General features: G+C 43.3%; 3 protein-coding genes and 1 pseudogene across 12 annotated transcripts in view; 3 read left to right on the forward strand and 1 right to left on the reverse strand.

Annotated features, from left to right (window-relative positions):
• GPR160 (G protein-coupled receptor 160) overlaps nt 1-24,211 on the forward strand; it is a 333,442-nt gene that overhangs the window by 55,803 nt on the left and 253,428 nt on the right. The window lies entirely within an intron of this gene.
• Nucleotides 1-24,211, reverse strand: part of PHC3 (polyhomeotic homolog 3) — a 50,057-nt gene that overhangs the window by 15,725 nt on the left and 10,121 nt on the right. For 7 of the 9 annotated variants that reach the window (XM_079977736.1, XM_079977737.1, XM_079977738.1 and 4 more), the window contains 3 exons: nt 21,365-21,463; nt 2,739-2,979; nt 405-1,279 (listed from right to left, as the gene is read on the reverse strand). In XM_079977736.1, coding sequence (XP_079833862.1) covers nt 405-1,279; nt 2,739-2,979; nt 21,365-21,463 — 1,215 coding nt within the window. Of the gene's footprint in view, nt 1-404; nt 1,280-2,738; nt 2,980-5,559; nt 5,886-21,364; nt 21,464-24,211 lie in introns of those variants that run through there. The other 2 variants (XM_079977743.1, XM_079977739.1) reach the window with 2 other exon arrangements.
• LOC307216980 (A-kinase anchor protein 4-like) lies at nt 6,057-8,863 on the forward strand. The gene has a single exon (XM_079977904.1). The coding sequence runs from the start codon at nt 6,206-6,208 to the stop codon at nt 8,252-8,254; it is 2,049 nt and encodes a 682-aa protein (XP_079834030.1). The 5' UTR covers nt 6,057-6,205; the 3' UTR covers nt 8,255-8,863.
• On the forward strand, nt 15,865-18,551 carry LOC307216944 (A-kinase anchor protein 4 pseudogene; annotated as a pseudogene). The gene has a single exon. The product of its transcript is annotated as an A-kinase anchor protein 4 pseudogene (transcript).

Consider the following 24,211-nt stretch of genomic DNA (forward strand, 5'->3'; position numbering starts at 1 on the left):
GAAGCGCCAAATCGCGACCCGCGCAGACGCTCGCTGTGGGTTGCAAACGTGCCTCCCGCACGGATCACATTCGCAACCTGAGTGTCCACTGTATAGTGATTACTGCTTCATCATGAAAAAAACAGCTGGTGCATACATGACAGGGTTAGGATGCTTTGATTTACATATGCATTCATTCCTTTAGCTATTTCCACCTTGCTCTTGGTCGACACCTAACAATTTTTAAGTCAAATGTATAATCTTTCACATCAAAATTGTAAAACCAGCCAACGCTTTTGAGAAAAACACTATTCTCTGTCCTGAAGAGCTGTAAGAAAACAAATATCTAACATCCACCCAGTTTAAACTTGTCAGTGTTTCATCTCCCATTTCAAAAGTGGAGAGGGAAGTTATCAGATGCTCACCACTGGGGTCTCAACAGGTACTGCTTGTTGCACTTGAAGATTCACTGCAACCGTCTGAGGAGGAGGAAGAGTCTGAAACGGCAGCTGGACCAACGCTTCAGCAGCAGGAAGCTCCTCCTCAGAAACCAACGTGTTCTGCACCAAAACCTGACCCTGGGACAAAATGTCAGGCTGCACTTGTAAAGACTGAACAGGCGGGAGAGGAAGTGGCTGGCTGTGGGCTGGAGATGTTGGCAGCTGGGGAGAGGCTGCCACTGGGATTGGCGTGGGCTGCAAAGCTGGATACTGCTGGTGAGGCGTTGGAGATGTTATATGTTGGCCCGTGGACACCATGGCAGGCTGATCCGGTGACCCAATGTGAACTATTGGGGAAGGTGGCAGCTGGGCTGGAAGATTAGAAGGCTGCGAGGTTGCTTCTGCTGGCCTATCATCGGCCTGCGCTGGGTGATGCTCTGACTGAAGTGCTGATGATGCTAGCGGATGTGTTTGTGACTGAATAAGAGCCTGGGGGTGTATAATTATTGTTGGCGACTGGCTGGGCGAAGGAGGTGGTGGAGGAGATACCACAACTGACTGCTGGGAGGACTGGGATGGAGTTGGAGAAAGTGGAGGAGGAAGTGGCGGGGGATGGATGTGGACAGGTGTGCAGTGCTGCGATGAGGCGCTGCTGGGGGCTGGAGGAAGAACATGGCCTTGGAGAGGGGCACAGTGTTGCGACACAGACGCTTCCTGGTTGGGAGGCAGCTGGAGCGTGATTGGTTGAACTTGTTGCTGCTGGAAGATCAGCTGGTGGTGGGAAATTTTTGAAGGTGGTGAGTGAAGAGGGGACTGCTGGTGCTTTAACAGAGAATGAGGCTGAATAGCAGAATATGAAGCTGCACAGTGAAAAGGAAAATAAAAAGAGAGAATCAATAATCATTTCCTTAAATCCACAAAAAAAATATAATGCATGGTTTTAGTCACGTCCACCTGGCATTTGACCAAATCAAGCAAATAGATCCATTATCTTTATAAATGGCAATTAATATATTCAATACAATACCCGGAATTTGACAAATCCTTAGAGAAACACACCTATGAACAATAATATGAGGGTTGGGGGACTATTTTTCACTAGAAAATTCTTCATTTTTAGAATTAAATTGGGCAACTGTAACAGACAAAACACTAGTCAAATCTAAAATCAAAGTTGTAGCTAACTTTTTTCCAGTGACTATCCCTAGGAAGCAGTTCTTCAGGCATACTACAATAATTTGTATGTTAACATTTGGTATCTGAAGAAGTGTGCATGAACACAAAAGCTCATACCAATAACAAACTTAGTTGGTCTCTACGGTGCTACTGGATTTTTAAAAATTTTTTGTATGTTAACAGTTTTCACTGCCGTTTGCTGCCTTAAAATCTATATAATTCATACATTTATGGAAGGGCATGTGTTATTGTGCCGTCATGTATTAAAATACTTACAAATATCCTAATAAAAATAATTCCCCAGTAAAGCTTCGAGTTTGTTTCACTGTAACATTCAAATGCTACCCCTAAAATCCTATGGGTCCCTGGGACGGCAACCCATGGGATAGAGGAAGATCAGCTCTCCAGTAGTGGAAAGAGACATCTAACCTTGGAGAGGGAGACCATATGCCAGCTGCTCCCTTCCTGAAGCTGTGGAAACTGCCATGGCCCTTTGCTTTGCTGACGTCAGAGTTCTGGTGCTTGTAGGGTTGACAAGGGTGTTCTGGGGCCAGACCAGGGCAAGGCTTGGGTATGAATGATCCATTGCTGTCCCAGTTCCCCGACATGCCCCAAACCAGGAGGACAAGTATATTAGCCCTGGGGCCGACATTTATACCGATTTGATCCCAACGAGAATGGGAGGGAAATTTAAAACAAAAACAGATAGGTGCACAAGAGCAATCCTTTACCCAGCAGAGCGCTGGATTTGGATGTTTTGTTCTGTTCTCCTCTCACCCTCAGGAATAGCACAAAGTGAAGTTTATTGAAATGCTTCCCTCTCATCAAATACTTCAGTTCAACTACTGTTGGTAACAGGAAGAAACCTTTCTTTAGTATATGTAAAATGAATATGTACGTCACATTTCAATGACTTTAGGCAGAATTTTTCAGTCCAGAATGTGATGGAACACTGTCGTGTCAGTATATGAGTGATTATTTTAATGTTCCCACTTACCCAGAGCTTCCTAGAATTTCCTGGGGCTTCAGATTTTGTGGTGCATTCCACACAAGTGACTGGACACAGAAAATATGCACAAAAATCAAACAATACATTGTATTTAAAATGAACATTCTTTGAAGAAGGTGACCTCTCTATCCTACCTGGTGCCATGAGCTGATGAATACTTGATGTGCGTGTGACGGCTGGGCTTCGAGGCTCTGCTGTTGGGCTGTCACCTTTCCGTTTGCTTTCTAGAGGATCTGACTGGCTGGCTTTGGTACTGGTTACGGGTTTATTAGGGCACACAGCTAGTGTCTGGGCATGACTACTGCTTTTTGGAGAGCCGTTCTGTGAACTAGATAATACACCCAACTTCTGGCTGCGCAATGTCAAATTCTGGACCTAAAGAAAGTGATTAAAAAATAAATCCAACATGAAGTTTAATAACTAGCTTAATGGCAAGCTTTCAATTTGACGATACCAAAATCAGAAACGCACTACAATGAAGCCCAGTAAGTTCCATGGGAAAAGCAGGTCAGAACCGAGCTTCTCAATATCTACTGTTTACACAGTGCCAGAGATGTTAAGAATACCGAAGTCCATACTATCTTGGTTAGAGAGCAATCTTAAAATTTACATGATATTACTAGTAGACTGACAATAAATAGTGGAATTCAAATCCATTCACAGTTCCCCCAAGGAAATTACTTTGCTTGGTCTTCTGTCACATCTATGATAGGCTATACAGTTCTGGTTGGGGTAGTGGCAGGATAAAATGAACAGAAGGAGGGTTCATAGATACCCCTAATATTACCATACAGAAAGGCCACCTCAAAGTGTATCTAACAAACCATTTAAATATATTGCAAAAAGGGATGTAACATATTTGTATTGAACACTAGTTGTAAAAGTGAAACACAGCACAGAGGTACAGGATTCTTATAGTTCCACATGATGCTAATTGAATCCTGAAAAGATGAAGTTTCCCACTGGTAAATAAAATAAAAACACTGTAGGCACTTCACTAGACCACAGCTGGGTCAAAGTCAATGCTTCTCAAATCAGAATGACTTCTCACATTCCAGTAAACTGTTAGATACCTACACCTAGCTTGAAATGCCAGGCTGTAAGGTGCAATACTTATAATAAAAAGGGAAGGGAAGTCCAACTATATCTGTTTTGAACACTTCCATAATCATGTTGATCAAACAGACAATAAAGAAATTTATACCCTTAAGGGCCTGCATAGCTTCACACGAACCACTGTTAACTGACAACCCAAGACATTCCTGTGACCTTTGGGGTCCCTTCGAAATCTACAATTCTATGGTTCTATGAAAAGATTGGAAGAACATGGGAGCAAATCTGTCTTCACAAGAGAGGAATACTGAACATTAAGAAAATTATCAGACCTGCCTGGAGAGAATTTGAATTGTGTTTATCTAAAGGAAAACCAATTCACAATGTTAACCAGCAGGAAATTAGGCGAGAACAATAATATTGGTGACAGATCTTAGAATACTTGACTGTTCTTGGCATGTAAAACCTGGCATTCCGTGGTACAACTGAAAAAATTCCAGCAGCTACAACAATACAATTCCCTATTTGGCTTCCTGTATGATATACAGTGAAACCTTGGATCGTGAACGCCTCCATTTTGGAACGTGTCGGCTCCCGAACGCCAAAACCTGGAAGTAAATGCTCCAGTTTTGAATGCTTTTCGGAAGCCGAATGTCTGACGCAGCTTCCGTTTGAGTCCAGGAAGCTCCTGCAACCAATTGGAAGCTGCGCCTCGGTTGTCAAACATTTTAGAAGCCAAACGGATTACCTTCGACAACAGAGGTTTGACTGTATACAGTATGAAGACAAAATCTACTGATGATGTACTGAAGGTCTGCAAAAAAATTGGGAAAATCACAGATGCGTAATGGAAACAAAGATACTATACTGATGCTGAATATCTTTGCTGTGAACTTATAGCAATAGCTCAAAGACTTCCAAAGTCCATGCTGCCGCAAGCAGTACTTCTTTTCATACTGAAACAAAAACTCCTAGATAATGTTCCTAATGTTTCTCACACTTGCAGTGTCAGTGGCAAGTGGAAAATGCAGTTTCTCAAGGCTCAAACTTATAAAAACTTACATACGCTCAATCATGTTGCAAAAGAGACTAGTTGGCTTGAGAACTATAACAGTTGAACATGCCCAAGCATCAGCACTTGACCTGAAGGAATTGGTGGCAAAATTAGTAAAGGAAACAGGACTCAAAGCAAGATACTGATGTGCATGAAATTGAAATTTATGAGACTTACATCTTAATATCATAATTCACAAGATTATTATTCAAAATGATTTGCCAAAACCTTTTCTATTTGAGAAGCATAATCAAATATGGATGTATTATATATTCTTTCAATTTAAGATAAATTTAGCAGGTTCAAGTTTCTGTTTTTCATTTTTTCTGCAAGACATCGGTTTCTGAAAACTGAAGTTAGCAATTTTTCCTTGAAGACATAGCCTAAAACAGGCTTCCTCAAACTCGGCCTTCCAGATGTTTTTGGCCTACAAATCCCATGATCCCTAGCTAGCAGGACCACTAGTCAGGAATGATAGGAATTGTAGTATCAAAACATCTGGAAGGCTGAGTTTGAGGAAGCCTGGCCTAAAAGCTGAAATATTCCTTCTCTTCAGGAAAGACAAAAACTCCCCACCTTCATCTTGAAGAGGAATGAACTTTTTGCTGTTTGCTCTGTTACATATTGAGATGGATGATTTTTCTTTTATTTTCTTCTGTTCATTACTCTGTCTGTCTTTTACACAAAACAGTGTCTATGACTAGGTTCCTGACCCTAATATGGTCAAAGTCACAGTCTCACTTTTAAGAAATAATACACTGAGGTATTTAAAAACTACAGAGGACAATGAACAATGACAAGGAAACTATAAATGAAAATATGAAGACGAGCACTCAAAGGTAACATACCACAGTAAGACTGAAGGTAGTGGTAGAAAAAAGAGGCAACAGAAAAGCAAGCAGATCAAAAAATTGAGAGGATAGGGTTATTGATATGGCAACAGTTCTTTGTGAGGTCACTAGAAGCCTTGAGGCCAAAGATCCTACATGAGAAAAGATTGCCCTTAAGCTCTTAATTCTCATACACGCTCAAATATGTGGCACACTGAGCTAATGCAAATGCAATATATTTATTTGTACAAAAATAAAAGCTTATCTTGGAACAGTTGATTGCCTGCTTCCTTGATTGTGTTCTGAAAAAGGGGATTACTTAGGAAGCAAACCAATACACGCCCTTATTTTTCAACCTGACTACTAAAATCAATACTTTAATCTTTTGGGTATGCTTTTAGTACAGGTTAACAGGGGAAAAATACAGAACAATCTTATGTTAAGCAGGGCCAAGGCATCACTGGTTGGTGGATGATATCCATGCTTTATGATGTCACTGCTGTCATAGAAACCATGTGTGCACACAAATGAAAATGCCATCAGCCAGTACAAGAGCATGGAAAGCTGAGAGAGGAGGCAACATCTTGAGTGGGGCAGGGTCAGCGAAAACCGAAACAAGAACGCTCCACAACCTGGGGCACAATTCAGATTCTGGGCACATAGTATGGAACAGGAGTTTGACTGGCTACAGAGTCAGTCAACCCTTTGCAAAGTAGACCTCTACAGTCCCGACGAGCCAAGAAACCAAGACCGCAAAGTTATCTGTTTCGTTGATGTTGGCAACCTCAAAGTAACAGACAAACACAAACACAACAGAGGATTATCTGGTGCCGCTGACCCTTGTCTTGACCTTCGTAATCTTGAAGAAAAGGAAGTAATTGTAATAAAGGACAACGAGAACGATCCCCATTCTAATACCGAAGGCGCCGTCTGCCTTTTCAAGCAAGGCTCTTCTGAAGAACTCAACGTTGTTAGCTGGCTCAGCAACGACCTTCAGAAATACGCAGTTGGATTCCAGCATGCACTAACCCCCTCAGGCCCTCGTAAATCTGCTTACAATTCACCTGCGCTTGAGAAGATGTCCCAGACCAGTGATACTTCCTTTAGGGGCAATGGCTGCCCAAGAGGAGGAGATGATCTTTCCTATTATGTTAACAAACTCTGTTCTTTAGTGGTTCAAATGGCACAGAAGGAAATGAAGGATAAATTTGACAGTAGTAAATGCATTCGGCAATCAATCAATCCCCGCGGATCAAACAGCAGCGCAGACTATGGCAAGCTGTCTCCCAAATCATCTCACGATGACCCCAGAAAAGCTTCCGTCTTTTATGGAGAGATGTGCAATCAGAACGGCTACAGGAATGGTCAGGGAGCAGACAGACAAATGTTGGAAAGGAAGCAGTCATGCCCTGGACAGGATGATGGCTCTGTAAGCAAAGGGTTGATGGTATATGCAAACCAGGTTGCTTCAGATATGATGTTCTCATTCATGAAGACAATGAAAGTCCAAAAAGGCAAGCATCCTCCACCAGCTTGCGTGGTGTTAAAGAAGGTGCTTTTGAAACACACCAGGGATGTCATATCTGACTTAATCGACTCTACTATGAAAAATCTACACAACGTCACAGGAGTGCTCATGACAGACTCTGACTTTGTCAATACAGTAAAGAAGAACCTTTTCAATGCAGGAACCCAGAAGTCAACTGAGATTCTGGAAGCAATGGTGAAACGTTTATTCAAAGCATTGTCAGGAGACGATAAAAAGCAATGCCTAGCTTTCACGGCACTAAAAGCAGGTACACACACAGACTCCAGAACTCAAGGATTGCAGTTTGCATCACTTAAAGGCGAAATGCAGGGCAGAGGAGGAAATGGACAAATGAGGCCCCATCCCGGTGGAAGCAAAGGTGCAGACAAGCACTGTTCAATGGATGTGTACGCTAAAGACCTTATTGTAACAGCGTTAATGTTAATACAGCAACACCTCTTAGAAAAAAACAAAGATCAAGCACCCGCCCGCGAGACAACTACCACATCGTTTTGCTGTTCCCATGACAGAAGCGGTGGGTCCAAATATGGTTCAAGGCCAGGCGGGGGCAGGCAGGAAAGCCTGGAATCCCAAAAATGCGATATCTCAAGTATTCTCTTGTCCATCATCCAGAAAGTACTAAGAGAAGCTGGTGTTGCAGATGAGTGTCCCCCTGACAGAGGCTATAAGCAGCCTTCCTTTGCCGAGTGCAGACCACAGAGGGCCTTATCAAAATCATATGGGGGGCCTGATATGAATGACAACATGGAACAGATAAACAAGCAGTTTATTGACCAACTGGTGGAATCGGTGATGAAGCTGTGCATGCTGATGGCTAAAGGTGGCGATGACGGAAAATGTAACGGGATGCCATTGGGTGTGGGCTCTGAGGTGATTGTGAATAACCAGAACTGCAACAACAGTACACAAAACAAAGAACTGCAAGCTGTGCTCCAGTGGTTAGTTGCTTCGCAATTCAATGTGCCAAACCTGACATTCATGAACGATCAAGATGGAGAATTGGCAAGGCTTCCTCAGCTGGCTGACAAAGCAGCCAAGAAGGGCTACAGCGTAGGCGACATTGTTCAGGAGGTAATGAGGTATTATGAAAAACAACAGGTGGATGCCATGTCGGGACAAATGCCTCGGTGTGGACTAGTCGACTGGCTGCTTGCTAACCTGTAAGAACTAACTCTTCCCTCTCATGTTACTCTCGTGAGCCCAGTCCAGGCGCCGAAACCACTCTTTGCTGGCGCAACTGAAACCACCAATACAGCCCCACTGCAAGCAGCAGTGCACTGAATTGAACTGGGGTAGCTGGGCAAGCTCATCAATAAAAAAGAATAAAAAAAAAGTGAGAGGGGAGACAGGCTGTTTATTGATCACTTCAAACAAATAACCAGGTCCTAATTAGCTGCAACATTATACATAATCCAAGGAGCCCAGAAACAGCATTAAAAAAAATAAATCAAAATGCAGGATGTGTTCAAGGCCTTTCTACTACTACTGTAGGCTGCTAACGAAAATTAGTGATAAGGCACAGAAAGGTGGGGAAAAGAAGGGAGGGGAGGGAGTCCTAGTTTCCAGTCACAGTAGATGAGAAAGTATCAGTTGTGGCAACCGTCTCAACTCGTTACAAATCAGAATGTGGTAAAATTTAAAAGCTTATATTCACTTCTGCTTTGTGACACCCACTTCGTGCTCTGTGCATTCCACCCTCATCTACCTACTGATGTAAAGAAGTATTCTGTCTCCAAAAGCAGTACTCCAGAAAATAAATGTTAGGACAATGCATTTACATTGTGTTCACTTCCAGGCCAGTTTATTTTAAAGGAATCTCCGTGCTTCTCCTTTGCTGCTGCCCATAACTTTAATAGGGCAGTAGAATGCAATTAACAAACTACCGTACTGGGGACAAACTGCAACCTCTGGCACTTATGGGAGACTCCCTCTACTTCTTAGCTATTTTGAAAGTCAGTTGCCTCTTACATGGTTGCACCCAGGATGTCTGTAACCAAAGACAGACACGCTAAGCTATATACTGCTGAGGTGGAATCATAGAATATCAAGCATTGGTAGATCTTGCTGACCAATTCAGGGTCTCATAAATTAATGTATCTGAAATCAGGAATACTTCCCCCCCCCAAAAAAAATGCACACAACCCCATGACAGAAAGTTCACGACAATGGGATGAATAGGAGGTCCTCATCTTGAGCATCACGTTATATAGCTAGCTTTGGTCAGTCACCTGGATAGACCCTTGTTGCAGTTGGAATGGTGCATCTTTTTTCGCATGTCCTTTCTGACATATGAAATTTAATGCTAAATTGTAGGCAACACAGTGAATTAAACAAGGACTAAATGACTATCCTGCAATTTTGAGTGTGGTGAGTATTGTTTTAATGCCTTAGTCTCAGCAAGTTAATTTTGGTGCTACTTCTAGCTTAACAAAGTTTAGGATTTTAGACAAGTAACAATAAAAGGAGACCTGCGTCTTCTTTCTACATAATGAAGGACAAAGATGTACCAGTTGCAAGGACTGGAACCTTGATTACACGAAAAATAAGTGTTTTACTTTCTGTAATTTAAGCTCTACCCATTCTGAATTGGTGGATCTCTACAAGGGTATGTCACAACACGTGGCAAAAAAATAAAGTCTCTGTCACTTGATTATGGAAAGATGAAGAACATAAGATTGCACCATAAAATGCTTAAGAAATTTTCACCGTTAAAAAACCCCCAAGTATCTTCTTGAGTCTGCATTTAATAATGTTAAAAGAAAATGCAGATCTGTTATAAAATATAATCCTACATGCACATGCATTATCTTTTAGGACAAACAGTAAGAATAACTTGCAACTACTTTCTCTCTTGGGGCCCAGGCCTCCATCCAAGAACTCTCTCTGCACATTGCTTTTGACCTTACCAGCCCCACATCAAGTACAGCAGTTGTGCATGGTAGAGGATTTTTCTGTTTACACAATCCCTCCTCCTCGAGATATCTCTCACTGCACAGGGTGCCAAAAGGCTTATCAAACCTGGAACCACCCCTTACCAGAACCAAGGGAAAAAGTTCTTTTAAACTATATGTTGTGAAGACCAATTATTTGCTGCTACAAAATTGATGGAAGGAAACATATGAGGTGAAGAGCAGTAATAATCAGCACATGGTAAGGAACTGGAGAAATGTTAGGCAATGCTTTGTACTATATTGCAAGAGACACTATGCAGAGCATGCAAGTAGAGCCAATATAGTAATCTTATACAGGCTGCTGATATCCTTGGAAGAGTTCTGTTTGCAAATTCAGCATTGCTTACTACACACATTGCCAGCTTGCCCTTAGCCAGCCTGCTGATATGTGAATGATTTCAATATAATTAGCAGCATAAATTCATTAAAAATACTATGTTTCACACACACTTCCCAAACCTCATCAAGCTCACTGAAAGCTTGCTAGAATTAAAAGGTTTGCAGTGTTTTGTGAACTGCATCTTCTTAGACTCTGGTAGACCTCCTGTTTTCAAAATGTGGGGCAAGTCTCACTAGGGGAGAAGGATGGGACACCTGGAGGGGAAACAAAGTTTCAAGAGGAGACTGGTATACAAGTGTTTATGCTAGAAGTCTCCAAGCCAAGATGGGTCAACTGGAGCGCTTGGACTTAGGGAATGGCATTGATATAGTGAACATCACAAAAACCTGGTGGAATGGAGAGAACCAATGGGACATGGTTATCTTTGGATATAAATGCTACAGGAAGGACAGATAAGGGCAGACCAGAGGTGGTGTCACTCTGCACCTCAAAGACAGCACTGAATCCAGCAAGCTAGAAATCTCAAAATGGGCAGACTCCACCACAGAATCATTGTGGGTGGCGATACTGGGTCCCCAAAGTAATTTAGTACTGGGGATGTGCTCTCAAAATGCTCAAGGAGACCTTGAGATGATGAATGAAATCAAGGAAGTATCTAAAAGAGGAGACATTGCAATAATGTATAGAATGGCTACATATGTGTACCAGTCATGACAAAGAGGTAATATTTCTAGATGCCCTAAATGACTGTGCACTATAACAGCTGGTGTTGGAATTGACCGGGGGGGGGGGTGACCCTGGAATTAATATTGAGTGGCACCCAGGAGCTGGTAAGCGTTGTTAAGCGAACTGGGAGCAGTGCCTTAGTGCTCTTAAATATACATGCAAACGGTCAGTTACTTAGAAGGCTCATCTTTTGTTCTTGTGACCTTTAGTAAGGTAATGTGTGCCTCCCTTAACAGCTAAAATGTGGGTATTGTTGCCACTGGTGTCTGCAAATAAGTTTGACCTAGTAGAAACCAATTCTGTGGGGCATGGTCAGTCACTTTTGGAGTGTGTGGTGAGAATGGACTGGGGAAGCTGATCAGACACAATTAAGATCACTTATGCCACTGCTTGGTGATCGTTTGCATGTGTGGGGCCGTACATTTTTCAGCCAGTGTGTTCGCTTGCATCACCATCAGTTAAGAGGCTCTGTAACCATGGATGGGCCTGTTACTTCACACATATGTATCCATAGGGCCACTCCACTTGGAGGATTTTCCTGTGGTTGAATCAGACCTATAGTTACCCAGGAGGAAAAATGAAAAGAAGGGAGGATACACAAAGAAATTAGAATGTGCTGCTCCTTCTTGCAGTGCAACTCTGTAACTCATTCCTCAGATTAGCTTCCATACCAAAGGGCTGGAAAACTGTCAATGCAACACTAGGTTGTGGTTTTTTTAAGCAATCAAGGCGGATGGGTAGGAATCCAAGAAATTAGACCAGCTAGTTTAACATGTGTTCCAGGAAAAGTGATGGAATGCGCTTAAAGATAAAAACACTAAGCATATAGAAGAACAAGTCTTGCTGAAGAAGAATCAGCATAGCTTCCACAAAGGAAAGTTATGCCTAAATTTTCAAAGTTCTTTGTGAGTGTCAGTTAGTCCAAGAGTATCAATAAGCAGCAGACATTTGGAACTTTTGACTTTCAAGGAGCTTGATACAGCCCCTCATGAAAGACCCCTAAGTAAGCTTAGAAATCACAGGATAAGAGGAGAGGCCCTCTTATGGAACAGTAACTGGGTAAGCAAGGAGAAGCAGAAAGTAGGAATAAATAGATAGTTCTCTTGTGGAGGCATGTGGAAAGTAAGATTCTGGTGCTTTCCAACCTATTCATAAATGATCTGGAGTTAGGAGTGAGCAGTGAGGTGGCCAATTTTGCTGATTACATAAAACTGGTAAAATAAAAAGAGGGCTATGAGGAGCTCCAAAAGAATATTTCCAAACTAGCTGAGTTGGCATTAAAACAGCAAATATAGTTCAATGTAAGCAAGCATAAAGTGATACACAACAGGGCAAAAAACCCGAAATTCACATATATACTAAAGGGCTCTAAACTGGAGGTGACTGACCAGAAAAAGAGAACTTGGGGTTGTAGTGCAAAGGTTGGTGCAAATGTTGTCCAATTGTGCAGCAGCTGTGAAAAAGGTGAATTGCATGTTTGGCACCATTCATACGGTCAGTATAATAATATTCATACAGTCAGTATCATAATATTGCATCTAAGATGCAACTGCACTTGGGATACAGTTCTGTATTAAAAATAATATTGCAGAGTTGGGGCATAGGAAGCTGCCTTCTACTGAATCAGACCATTGGTCCATCTAGCTCAATACTGTCTACTCTGACTGGCAGCTGCTCTCCAGGGTTTCAGGCAAGGGGCATTTCCAACCTCCCATGGAGATGCTGGGGATTGAAACTGAAGCAAAAAAATACACACAATGTTGAGAAAATGGATAGAAGTTTTCCCATCCTCTCATAACACAAGAAATCATGATTTTCCAATGAAGTTGAATACTGCGAAATTCAGGAAGTACTTCTTCACGCAGTAAACAGCTAAACTATGGAATCTGCTGCCACCAATTATAGTGATGGGTCCCAACTTGGATAGCTTTAAAATGGAGTTAGACAAATTCATGGATAAGGCAATCAATAGCTACTAGCCATGATGGCTATATCTCCAGTACACTAGTTCCTGAGGAACACAGGGGTGCAGAGTGCTGTTGGCACTTCCCAAAGCATCTAGTTGGCCACTATGAGAACAGGATGCTGGACTAAACGGGCCCTTAATGTGAACCAGCAGGGCTCTTACGTTCTATAAACCTTCAGAGTAGACCTATTACATGATACTTGAGCTACAAGCATTGTTTGGCTTGCATCAAAGTCGATCTGGGCTGGTCCATTTAACAGGTTCCCAAATTCATCAGACAGGTGTGCAAGAGGGACACTGAGCCCTACTTGTATGGCTTGATTCTACTCAGGAGGAGCTCCATGAATTACTATGACTTCAGTTCAAAGTGTCTGATTTTTTTTCACCATTTAAGGCTGCAATCCTACAGTGGTGCCTCGCAAGACGAAAAGAATCCGTTCCGCGAGTCTCTTCGTCTAGCGGTTTTTTCGTCTTGCGAAGCAAGCCCATTGACGGCTTAGCGGATTAGCGCTATTAGCGGTTTAGCGGCTTTTAGCGGCTTATCGGATAAGCGGCTTAGCGGCTTAGAAAAAGGGGGGGGGAGGAAAAAAACCGCAGGAACTCGCGAAGCACCTCCAAAACGGAAAACTCTTTCGTCTAGTGAGTTTTCCGTCTTGCGAGGCATTCATCTTGCGGGGCACCACTGTATATCCCTAGCCAGGATTAAGTGCCACAGAATTTGTTGCTAATGCCACAGCTCCCTTCTTGCCGTTCTCTCTTTGCCCAATCTGACCACCTCCCAGAATGCTGACATGGTATTCAGCGGCGGAGCTAAGTGCTCGGGCACCCAGAGCGGCGCACATGCCGTGCACCTGGGAGCGGCGCACATGCCGTGCACCTGGGAGCGGCGCGATCCGCCCAAGGGGACAGCGCAATTGCAATGTGGTGGTGCAATCCTCCTAGTGGAGGTCTCATTGTGGTGTGGCAGTGTGATTCTCCCGGCAGGAGTCCGATCGTGGCGCGGTGGTGTGATCCGCCCAGGGTGGATTTTGTCACCCCCCTCTGGGATGACACCTGGGGCGACCGCCCCTGCCGCCCCCTTCCTATGCCCCTGGTGTAGAAATTACGACTCCTCCTCATTCATGTTAATGCTCACTCACCCACAGTGAGCAGGAGGCAGGCAACAATAGCAAGTAGTATGAGAAGGCACGGGCCTCAGCCATTGAGGTCTCCAGTGATGCCAACCAAAGGCTATAACCTATTCTGGGTTTCATATCTGTATGGGAGATCATGACCTAAATCCTGAGAACATGCCTTTTAAGCAGCAGCAGCAGAAGCCTCTCAGGCACCTGGGGCGACGCGCCCAGGGGCAGCGTGAACTGCCCATAGGGGTGGGGCGCTTTGAGGGACGGGGTGTGCCACAGGGCCTCACCTACCCTACAGCTGGGGGGGGGAGGCAGCGGGCTGACAGTGCAGCGTCTGCGGTCGGTGCCCATTGGGTGGTGCTCAGGGGGTGGTGTGGCGATCTGCCCAGGGGGCATTTGCCACCCCCCTCAGAGATGACACCCAGGATGGACAGCCCCCCCCCCAATACCCCTGCTTTTAAGTGTGTGGGTTCCTGGATCTAGGAATTTGGTAGATCATCTAATGTAGACAGGGCTGCACTCCATCTGAAGGAACAACGCTCCAGGATCCAGCAGTGGCAGCGGAGGCACAAGTGGTTTTCACCACTAGGAGTGTCTGCTGTCAGTTTTGGCTTGTGTACGAGTTACAGCTATTCTTGGACAAAGGATAGCATGGCAACAGAGACCCATGCATTGGTAACCTCAAAGTTGGGTTACTTTAGCACACTGTAGCATTGCAGGGAGCTGACTTCAGGAACCAGGCCCACGGCAGACAAATCCTGTCTTACAAAGATGTCTGCAAATGAGATGTGAAGGCTAGCATTGTTAACTCTGCCGCACAGGAATCCTATGCAGATGACTGCAGGGCCTGAAGACAATCAGGTCACGTATCCACAGAAGTGCCCAGAGGAGGAAGGACTGCTGGGAGGAGTGCAGAGGGAAGAAGAACCATGGTGCATTTGCAGCAGCACAACAAGACATCTTTATCTGCCCCAGCTGCAACAAAACATGTCTCTTCCATATTAATCTCTACAGCCACAGCAGACGCTTCCAACAGTTTGACTTCACCCTGAAAGGCACACTCCTTCATTGTCTCTTGAGACAGACAGATGACAACCAAGTGCCTCAAGTATTTTGAAGTTGTGACACTTCCTTTGTGGCTATATTTAGAAACCGATTATGATTAAATCACTGTGGAAGCTTTACTTAAAGTCTGCATAGATTATTTTTTATAGTAAAATAAATGTAGAAAATAACCATTTTTAATTTTCCATTACAGTGGTACCTCTGGTTGCGAACGGGATCGGTTCCAGAGGCCCGTTCGCAACATGAAAAGAGCATAACCTGAAGCGCCATATCTGCACAGGTGCGCGGCGCGATTTGGTGCTTGTGCGCATGCGGCGAAACCCGGAAGTAACCCATTCTGGTACTTCCGGGTCGTCGCGGGACATAACCTGAAAGAACGTAACATGAAGCAAACATAACATGAGGTAAGACTGTATTAGGTTTGAAAATGCACCATTAATTTCCCCCTACACACAACAAATTTCTCATAGACCATGTAGGATAGATAAGGAGAAAAGTTGGGCAACAATATCTTGTTAAATAACTGAAATCACACCACTGGTGGGTGGCAGTGCTGCTTCTTTGTGATGTCATTGCTGCCATAGAAACCATGTGTGCACACAAGTGAAAATGACATCTGGCAGCAGAAGAGCATGGAAAGTTGAGAGAGGAGGCAACATCTTCAGTCTGGCAGGGTCACCAAAGCAGCTGAGCTGAGAAAGAACACCCACTACGGTCCTAGGTGCAATTCCAGTTGTAAACTTCAAAGGATGTCTCAAGAAGTTGACTGGTTACACAGCCAAGCAGGCGTGTGTAAGGTAGACCTCTACAATCCTGATGGAGGGAAGGACCAGGAGCGAAAAGTGATCTGTTTTGTTGATGTCTCCAGCCTGAACATAAAAAACACAGACGATACAGGCAAAGATGCTGCTGGCCAGTCTAAAGGCAATGAAACTGCCACAGGACTTGATCTGGGGAAAATGCAGGACAAAGAGGTAATTGTAATAAAGGATAGTGAGACACCAGAACAGTCTAAGACTGAAGGAGCAGTCTGTCTGTTCAAACAAGGTTCAACTGAAGAACTGAATGTTGTGTCCTGGCTCTTTGACGACCTGCAGAAATATGCATGTGGATTCCAACATGCACTGACCCCTTCTACTGCCCCTCGTCAACAAAAGCCATCAGCGGCTGACAAAATGTCCCAGAACAACAACAACACAGCTTTCAAGTCTGCTGAAGGTCAGAAAGGACCTGCAGATGAAGTAGCAAGCACTGTTCAAAAGTTGTGCTCCTTGGTTATGCAAATGGCAAGTAAAGAGATCTCTGAAAATCTGGAAGATGCTGCCAATAAATGTATACGCCAGGCAATTTATGCCACCAAAGATGGGAAAGCCCTCAATCCTGGTTCTGTAAGTAAAGTTGCATCCAAGATGGTGAACGAGGTGATGGAAAATGCCCAGGATCCTGGTGTTAAATCATCTCAAGAACAGGTTACGGGCAAGAAGGAAGAGGGTAAAGGAAGTCCCAAGAAAACCTCTCTCTTTTATGGTGAGGTATGCTCCAACCAAAGTGAATCCATGCCAGAATGTGATGACGGAAAGCCAACGTCACACGCTCATTTGATACATCCAAGGAAACAGTCAGGTCGCAATGACTGCGGTTCTTTTAACAAAGGGCTAATGGTTTATGCAAATAAAAATGCTAAGGATATGACATTCTCATTTGTGAATGCCACCAAGATTCACAAGAGTAGGCAACCACTTCCAGCTTGTGTGATTTTGAAAAGAGTGTTTCTCAAACACACAAAGGATGTCATATCAGACTTAATTGACTCTACTATGAAAAATCTACATAATGTCACTGGGGTCCTCATGACAGACTCTGACTTTGTTACCACAGTGAAGAAAAATCTCTTCAATGCAGGGACCCAGAAGTCAACGGAGATTTTAGAAGCAATGGTACTAAGAATGTACAACGCTTTGATGTCGGAAACTAAGGAGAAAGGGCATAGTCTTGTATACTCTTTATTGAAGACAGGATGTTCGTTAGATCCTAATGCTCCAAATATGCATTTCGCATCTTTGAAAGGTGGATTACACACGAGGGAGAAAGTAAAGCAAGATCCAGCTCAGTCTGCAGCTCAGAAAGTAGGTGAGACAATAATTAAGGATGGAATCAGCATGCTGCGATCAAAAACAGGATGCAAAGGTCCAGACAGGGGATGCCATGACAAGAGACCAGAAAAAAGTAGCTCCACAACTGAGTTTCTAGCAAAAGACCTCATTTTGACAGCTTTAATGTTGATACAGCAGCACCTGCTAACTCAATACAAGGACCCATGTCATGACTCAAACACATCTTCATTTGGGTTCAGTGAAAAGGGAGGCAAACATGGTTCCAAATCTCATGGTTGCAAGGGTGATCCACAACAGCAAGATTACCAGAGGGGAGAAATACAAAGTGCTCTCCTATCAATCATCCAGAAGGTCCTTCAAGAGGCTGGTTTCAACGTGGATGAGTGTGAAATAACCACCAAGAATTGCAAACCAAGCTCATATGATGATAGGTCTAGCAGAAAATCCTCAACCAAACACTGCAATCCAGAAATGGATTCTGAAAACATGGACCAAATAAACAAGAAATTCATTGATCAGCTGATGGAATCTGTGATGAAGCTGTGTATGTACATGACTAAAAGCCCTGATTTTGTTGTTGAAGATTACTCTGATGATCAAGCTACATACTTTACCGCAAGAAACAAAGGTGTATCAAGTCCAGATTCGATGGCATCCCAGAAACCTCCACAACCTACTAGTATTGGAAAGCCACTTGTGCCCGCTGGTTCTGAGGTGATAGTAAACAACCAGTGTGCCAATACCAGCTCACAGAACAAAGAGCTCCAGGCTATCCTCCAATGGATGGCGGCCTCTCACTTCCAAGTGCCCAATCTCACATTCATGAATGAGAATGATGAGGAACTGAAGAAGCTTCCTCAACTGGCTGACAAAGCAGCCAAGAAGGGTGCGAGTGTGGGGGATATTTTGCAGGAGGTAATGAAGTATTTCGAAAAACAACAGGTTGATGCCGCTGTGGGAAACATGCCTCGTGGCGGACTTCTTGACTGGTTGCTTGCTAATCTGTAGACAAGTGCCAACACCTCCCTCTCATTAATTCCACCCAGCGAAGTGCCATCTTAATTACCAGATGGAATAACAATACAGCTCATTTTCCATAGACAACAGTTCATCAAATTCCACAGGCTGTCACACTAGCTGGGCAAAATCATCAATAAAAAAAATACAAATGTCAACTGTCATTGATTTGTTTATTAATTCATATGTAGATACTATTTATGAGATGGAAAGGCGATACGAAAGCTAGAGGTTGTTTTACTGGAGATTGTTACCAGTGTAGTCGATAGACCATTTGGGTGGTTTTGCCTTTTGACATCTGTTTTTTACTATTAGGGAGATTCTTTCTGGATTCAAGACTGATCACAGATTCTTTCCCTCTTCTTCCCCTTCGACAGACGTCGCAAAGCATTTAAAGTTAGGTGAAAAGGTTTACGTTGCTAAACAGTACTCCTTGTACTTCAGGATTCCACTTTCTGTCAAGCAAAACCCATGAAGTTTAATAGTTTTGTTAGTAAGATGAAGAAAATTGGTTGGGTTTTGATTTAGCAGTGTTCAGTTTCTCCAACTACACTATCCATAATTTCACATTGGTATTGACTAGTTAAGCAAAGATAGGAGGGCAAATATTTTGATCCACAAAAGGATCATTGATTTATATATTCTGAATCTGCAAAGCTTCTCCCACACCCCTGCTATTTCTAAAGATGTAGCTTTTTGTAAAACTGGCAATCACTCACAGGATACAAAAGCCCTATTTTCAAAAGCTATTGTAACTGATTCTGCTGAACCTATGACCATACTTACATAAACATGGAAGAAAAACAGGCATTTTAAATGTAAGAATGATCAGATGACTCAGGACTTACATGCAGGACTTACAATAAAATGTAAACTTGACAACTGTCTTTGGAATGGGATTCACCAAGGCTGCGTATCGTGTGAGATTTCTACACATAACAGTATCTGATGCAGATGCCTTCATGTTGCTATTACCCAAACTCTGCACATTCCACACCCAATGTCTCTGCCACTGCTCCCAAGCCTGTCATCTAACAGTGCCCTGAATGTGCAACCTTGTTAGACTACATATTTGTTTCATTGTCCTTTTAACACCATTCTGATCTGCTCAAAGGGAAATTAGAGAATGTGTAGAAATAATACTTTACTGATTGCACGTGGTTCTTTTTGTACTACAGTATTTCTGTTGACGGATTTTTTTCATATTTCATATTTTTTCACACACACACACACACATATACATACATATACGATGGTACCTCTGATTATGGATTTAATTCATTTCGGGGTGCCATGCACACCCTGAAAAATCCGTAACTAGAGGCACTGCTTCTGTGCATGTGTGCAGAGCACTTCTGCGCACGCGGTATTCACTTTTGGGTTTGCCACAGTCATAATCTGAAGATTCCGTAACCTGGAGGTTACGCAACACGAGGTACCACTGTATACATACACAGTGCTTTTTTTCCTAAAAAAATGTTTAGGGGTACTTTCATTTTGACTCAAGAAAATGACCATTCTATAGTTCAAATCGGGGGAAGTGAATACAGTAAATGGACAAAAGTGCAAAGATACATAAAATGTTTAGGGGTATACGTACCCCTGCATCCCGCCAGAAAAAAGCATTGTATATGTGAGTGTGTGTGACATGAGGCCCATTAACTGCAGCGGAATTCATGGCTGTATTCAACTAAGTTATATTCAGAGCAAACCCATTGCAATTAATGGACCTAAGTTAGCCATCGACATTATTTTCAGTGGGTCTACTCTAAGTAGGATTAGCATTAACTGTGACCCTCAGTTTCAAGTAAGTGTGTTTAGGATCATCGTTTATGCAGAAATAAATTCAGTTATCAATTTGAGCCGACATACGGAATTGCCATGTTAAAAGCTTATAAAACTTTATTATTCTTCATAGTGAATGCTTTATTTCTTTCAAAGGCTCTTTGGCATTAATATGCACTGGTTAAGTCTGATCCTGTACATCAATTCTGGGAGCAAGGGGCTTCATCATTACTGCAATATTACTTAGCCATTAGGTTTAAAGTCATTCTACATTGTCATCTTAAAAAAGCATCTACATCTACCTTTTTGGGAAAATTTATCAAAATGTACCAACCTACAGTACAACTTTTTTTCTAACAGGTTAAAGAGGGTAAGAGGTCATTGAAATTTAAGAGACACATGTTTTAGATACATGCTTCTTGGGATCAAGAATACGTTACTGCTAACATAGACTGGCCACGTAATATGGCAAAATACTAATGTCACTGTAGCAGTTCAAAGTTTTAAGGTAAAGATATAGATAACAGTTGAATGAGTGGCCCTATAGTGGTTGTGGTTCAACAGGCATCTTGCTCTGTGAGGAGGAGAAAGATGGAAAACCCTGGAGAATTGACATCATCCAGCTCTCGGTGTTTCAGCTGGGGAGACCTCTCCCACTCCCAGCTACCACTACAGTGGTACCTCGGATTAAGTACTTAATTCGTTCTGGAGGTCCGTACTTAACCTGAAACTGTTCTTAACCTGAAGCACCACTTCAGCTAATGGGGCCTCCTGCTGCCGCTGCTGCACGATTTCTGTTCTCATCCTGAAGCAAAGTTCTTAACCCGAGGTACTATTTCTGGGTTAGCGGAGTCTGTAACCTGAAGCATCTGTTGAAGCGTATGTAACCCAAGGTACCACTGTACAGAGAAACTCAAGAAGCACCTTGCCCTGAAGGTAAATGGGATCTAGCATTCACAGGTTTCTACACCCCCCACCCCATGGCTTGTTGTTGTTTTTAAATTTTATTTATCTTACAGTTTTAATACTTTTATATAAACCCCTTTGCGAGGTCCGCTTGAAAAGCAGTATATAAATAATGCAGCATTAGATACAAAGAGTAGAACTGCATGCCGACCACTCACAATGGATCTGGAAATGGATACACACACACACACACATGCTCACACAACCCACGTGAGCTCACCTGAGTAGCTGCGGACTGACAGGGAAACGAAGAAGAGGACGACACAACAGGAATGTCAGACTGGACAGCCGCCACAGTGGTAGCAGGTGTAAAAATCAGCTGTGGAAGGTAGCAAAAAAGAAAATTGAGACACACACTGTACCATGAATGCACACAAACAAACAAAAGCTTAGATAGAAAATTCTCTCAAAGCTGCAAAGATTTGCTGCAGTATTCCAGAATAACGCAGCTTTCCGGCCTTTTACCAAGTAGCTCAGCCACAGGAGGCATAAAGCAGAGAACAGCACCAGGACTGCAGGCAGTGGAAAGGAAGAGTTTTAACTCTTCCGACTCACCCGCGATGCTCCTGATGAAAATCCCTCCTTCCTCAGAAGCTGCTCTTTGCATCGGAACACAGAGAGGAAAGGGAGGCAAACAACTGATTTGCTCACACTCTCCAAAATGAGGGAGAAACGCAGAACCAGCAGATTAATTTATTTATGTGGAGTTGCAAAGTGATATCCAATTCCAAGGAGAGGCAGAGAGGCCAGTGGGATCACAAAGCCTTTTCAAGGGATGGCACATTAGGAATCAGCAGGCTTGACTGGGAAGGGAAGAAGCACATGCAACAAGTCCACAAAAGCCATGACCAGAGGATGACAGAAGGAACTGTAAACCGGGCCACTGGTACTGTATCTCCATATACATCTGAGACATGACTGGTGAGGAGCTGCAGCCAACATCTCTAAAATCCCACAGGTGAAAAAACACAAACTCGGGGATGTCTACAGCAAGAGATGGTGTGCTCCCTTCAGAAATATTTCCCACTATCCTAAGTCTAGCAAGAAAAGTAGCATAGTTATTTTAATTACAGGCCTGAACCAGATAATCCCCTAACAAAACAAACAAACAAAAAACAAAACACTTGCTGACCCCACAGATCATCTTTGCCAACTCTTTGTTCCTTCAAATGAATTATTCTAGTCATGCCCCACAACAAACTGGACCAGAGAGATTGATTTAACAAAAACAGAACGGCGTATTTTTTTTCCGTTAATGCTTAAAATCATTCTCAAAGAGTATCATCATCAAAAGAAATCAAAAAGGCTCAACAGCACAAACTTTTTTTTTTAAACAGTTCTTTGCCAATGATTTTACACATCATTTTCAAAGGTCTCCAATTCATACTCATAAAAGTCTTTCACTCATAAGCAACTGGGTTTAAAGATAAACAATCACGGAACCGGCCCTGGTAGAGGAACATCCTGGCCTGATGCTACTTAAGAAACAGCTTATTCCATTTAGAATCTAAGAAAAAGTTATACAGAGGAAGTGGATCAGGGGTATTCCTGCCCATGCAACAGTATGATATCACACTATGTGGAGGGCTAGCCAAAAGTTCTTCCCTTAATACACTCCAACTGTTCTATGGCACTTTCTTCTATATAGAACAGGGGTGCAGAACATATGGCCCAGCACAAGTCCCAATCTGGCACATGAGGCTATTTCCCCAAGCCATTTCCATCTGCCACACAGCTCACATCACATGTGGAATCAAGTGTGGGGTAAGCAGCAACATAGCTGCAAAGGAACAAACGGGATCACCAATTTTTCCTTGACAAGCGGGGAAGTCTTAACTTCTGTCTTAACTAAAGATTTGCTTAACCATTGTTTGTTGGGTTACCCTACATCAGATGTTCGCCAAGCTACAGAGGAAGAGCAGCTAGAAAACAAAACTGCTGGCAAGGCTAAGTGACTCTCACTTGTGTCCGTCCTGAAAACGCCCTACTATAAACACCAGACCACATATACTTTGCAAGCAGAGGGAGTACCGTATTTTTCGCTCTATAGGACACACTTTTTCCCCTCTAAAAATGAAGGGGAAATGTGTGTGCATCCTATGGAGCAAATGCAGGATTTCGCTGAAGCCTGGAGAGTGAGAGGGGTCGGTGCGCACCAACTGCCGCTGCGCTCCCTGGGCTTCAGGCAGCTATCCGCAAGCCTTCTGAGCCCGGCGGGAGTTCCCGCCGGGATCAGAAGGCTTGCGGATAGCAGCCTGTTCTGGGGGCTGGGGTCGGGGGAAGCTCAGGTGGAGAGGTTGGAGAGGTTGGAGAGGTTGTGTGTGGCTAAAGAGGAAACCAAGACAGCTGTCTTGGCTTCTTTGCTATTTCCCCCCTAAAAACTAGGTGCGCCCTATGGTCCAGTGCACACTATGGAGCGAAAAATACAGTAATTTAAAAGGCCCATTCTTCTACTTTAACAATATCTAAGAACATAAGAAGAGCCTCCTGGATGAAGTCAATGGCTCATCTAGTCCAGCATCGTGTTCTCACAGCGGCCAACCAGACGCCTGTGGGAAACCCACTAGAAGGATTCAAGAACAAGGACACTCTCCCCTCCTGCTGTTTCCAGCTACTGGTATTCGGATGCACGGCTGCCTCCAACTGTGGCAGCAGAGAATAGCCATCTTAGCTAGTAACCACTGATTGCCCTCTCCCTCCATGAATTTGTTGAATCCTCTTTTATGTTGGAGGTCATCACTGCCTACCTGAGGGAGCGAGTTCTACAGTTTAACTATGTGTCACATGAACAAGTATTTTCTTTTATCTCTCCTGAACCTTCCAACACTAAGCTTCATTGGATGTCCATGAATTCTAGTATATGAAGAAGTGTGCATGCCCACGAAAGCTCATACCAATAACAAACTTGGTCTCTAAGGTGCTACTGGAAGGAATTTTTTTATTTTGTTTCGACTACGGCAGACCAACACGGCTACCTACCTGTAACATGAATTCTAGTGTTAGGGGAAGGGGGGAAATTCTGTATCCACTTTCTCTGCACCATGAATAATTTTATAAACTCCATCAT

This window comes from Podarcis cretensis (assembly GCF_951804945.1).
Source record: "Podarcis cretensis genome assembly, chromosome: 5".
NCBI lineage: Eukaryota > Metazoa > Chordata > Lepidosauria > Squamata > Lacertidae > Podarcis > Podarcis cretensis.

What these genes read in the sequence shown, in the direction of transcription:
- LOC307216980 (XM_079977904.1), top strand. Translation starts at nt 6,206, where the DNA reads ATGGAACAGGAGTTTGACTGGCTACAGAGTCAGTCAACCCTTTGCAAA.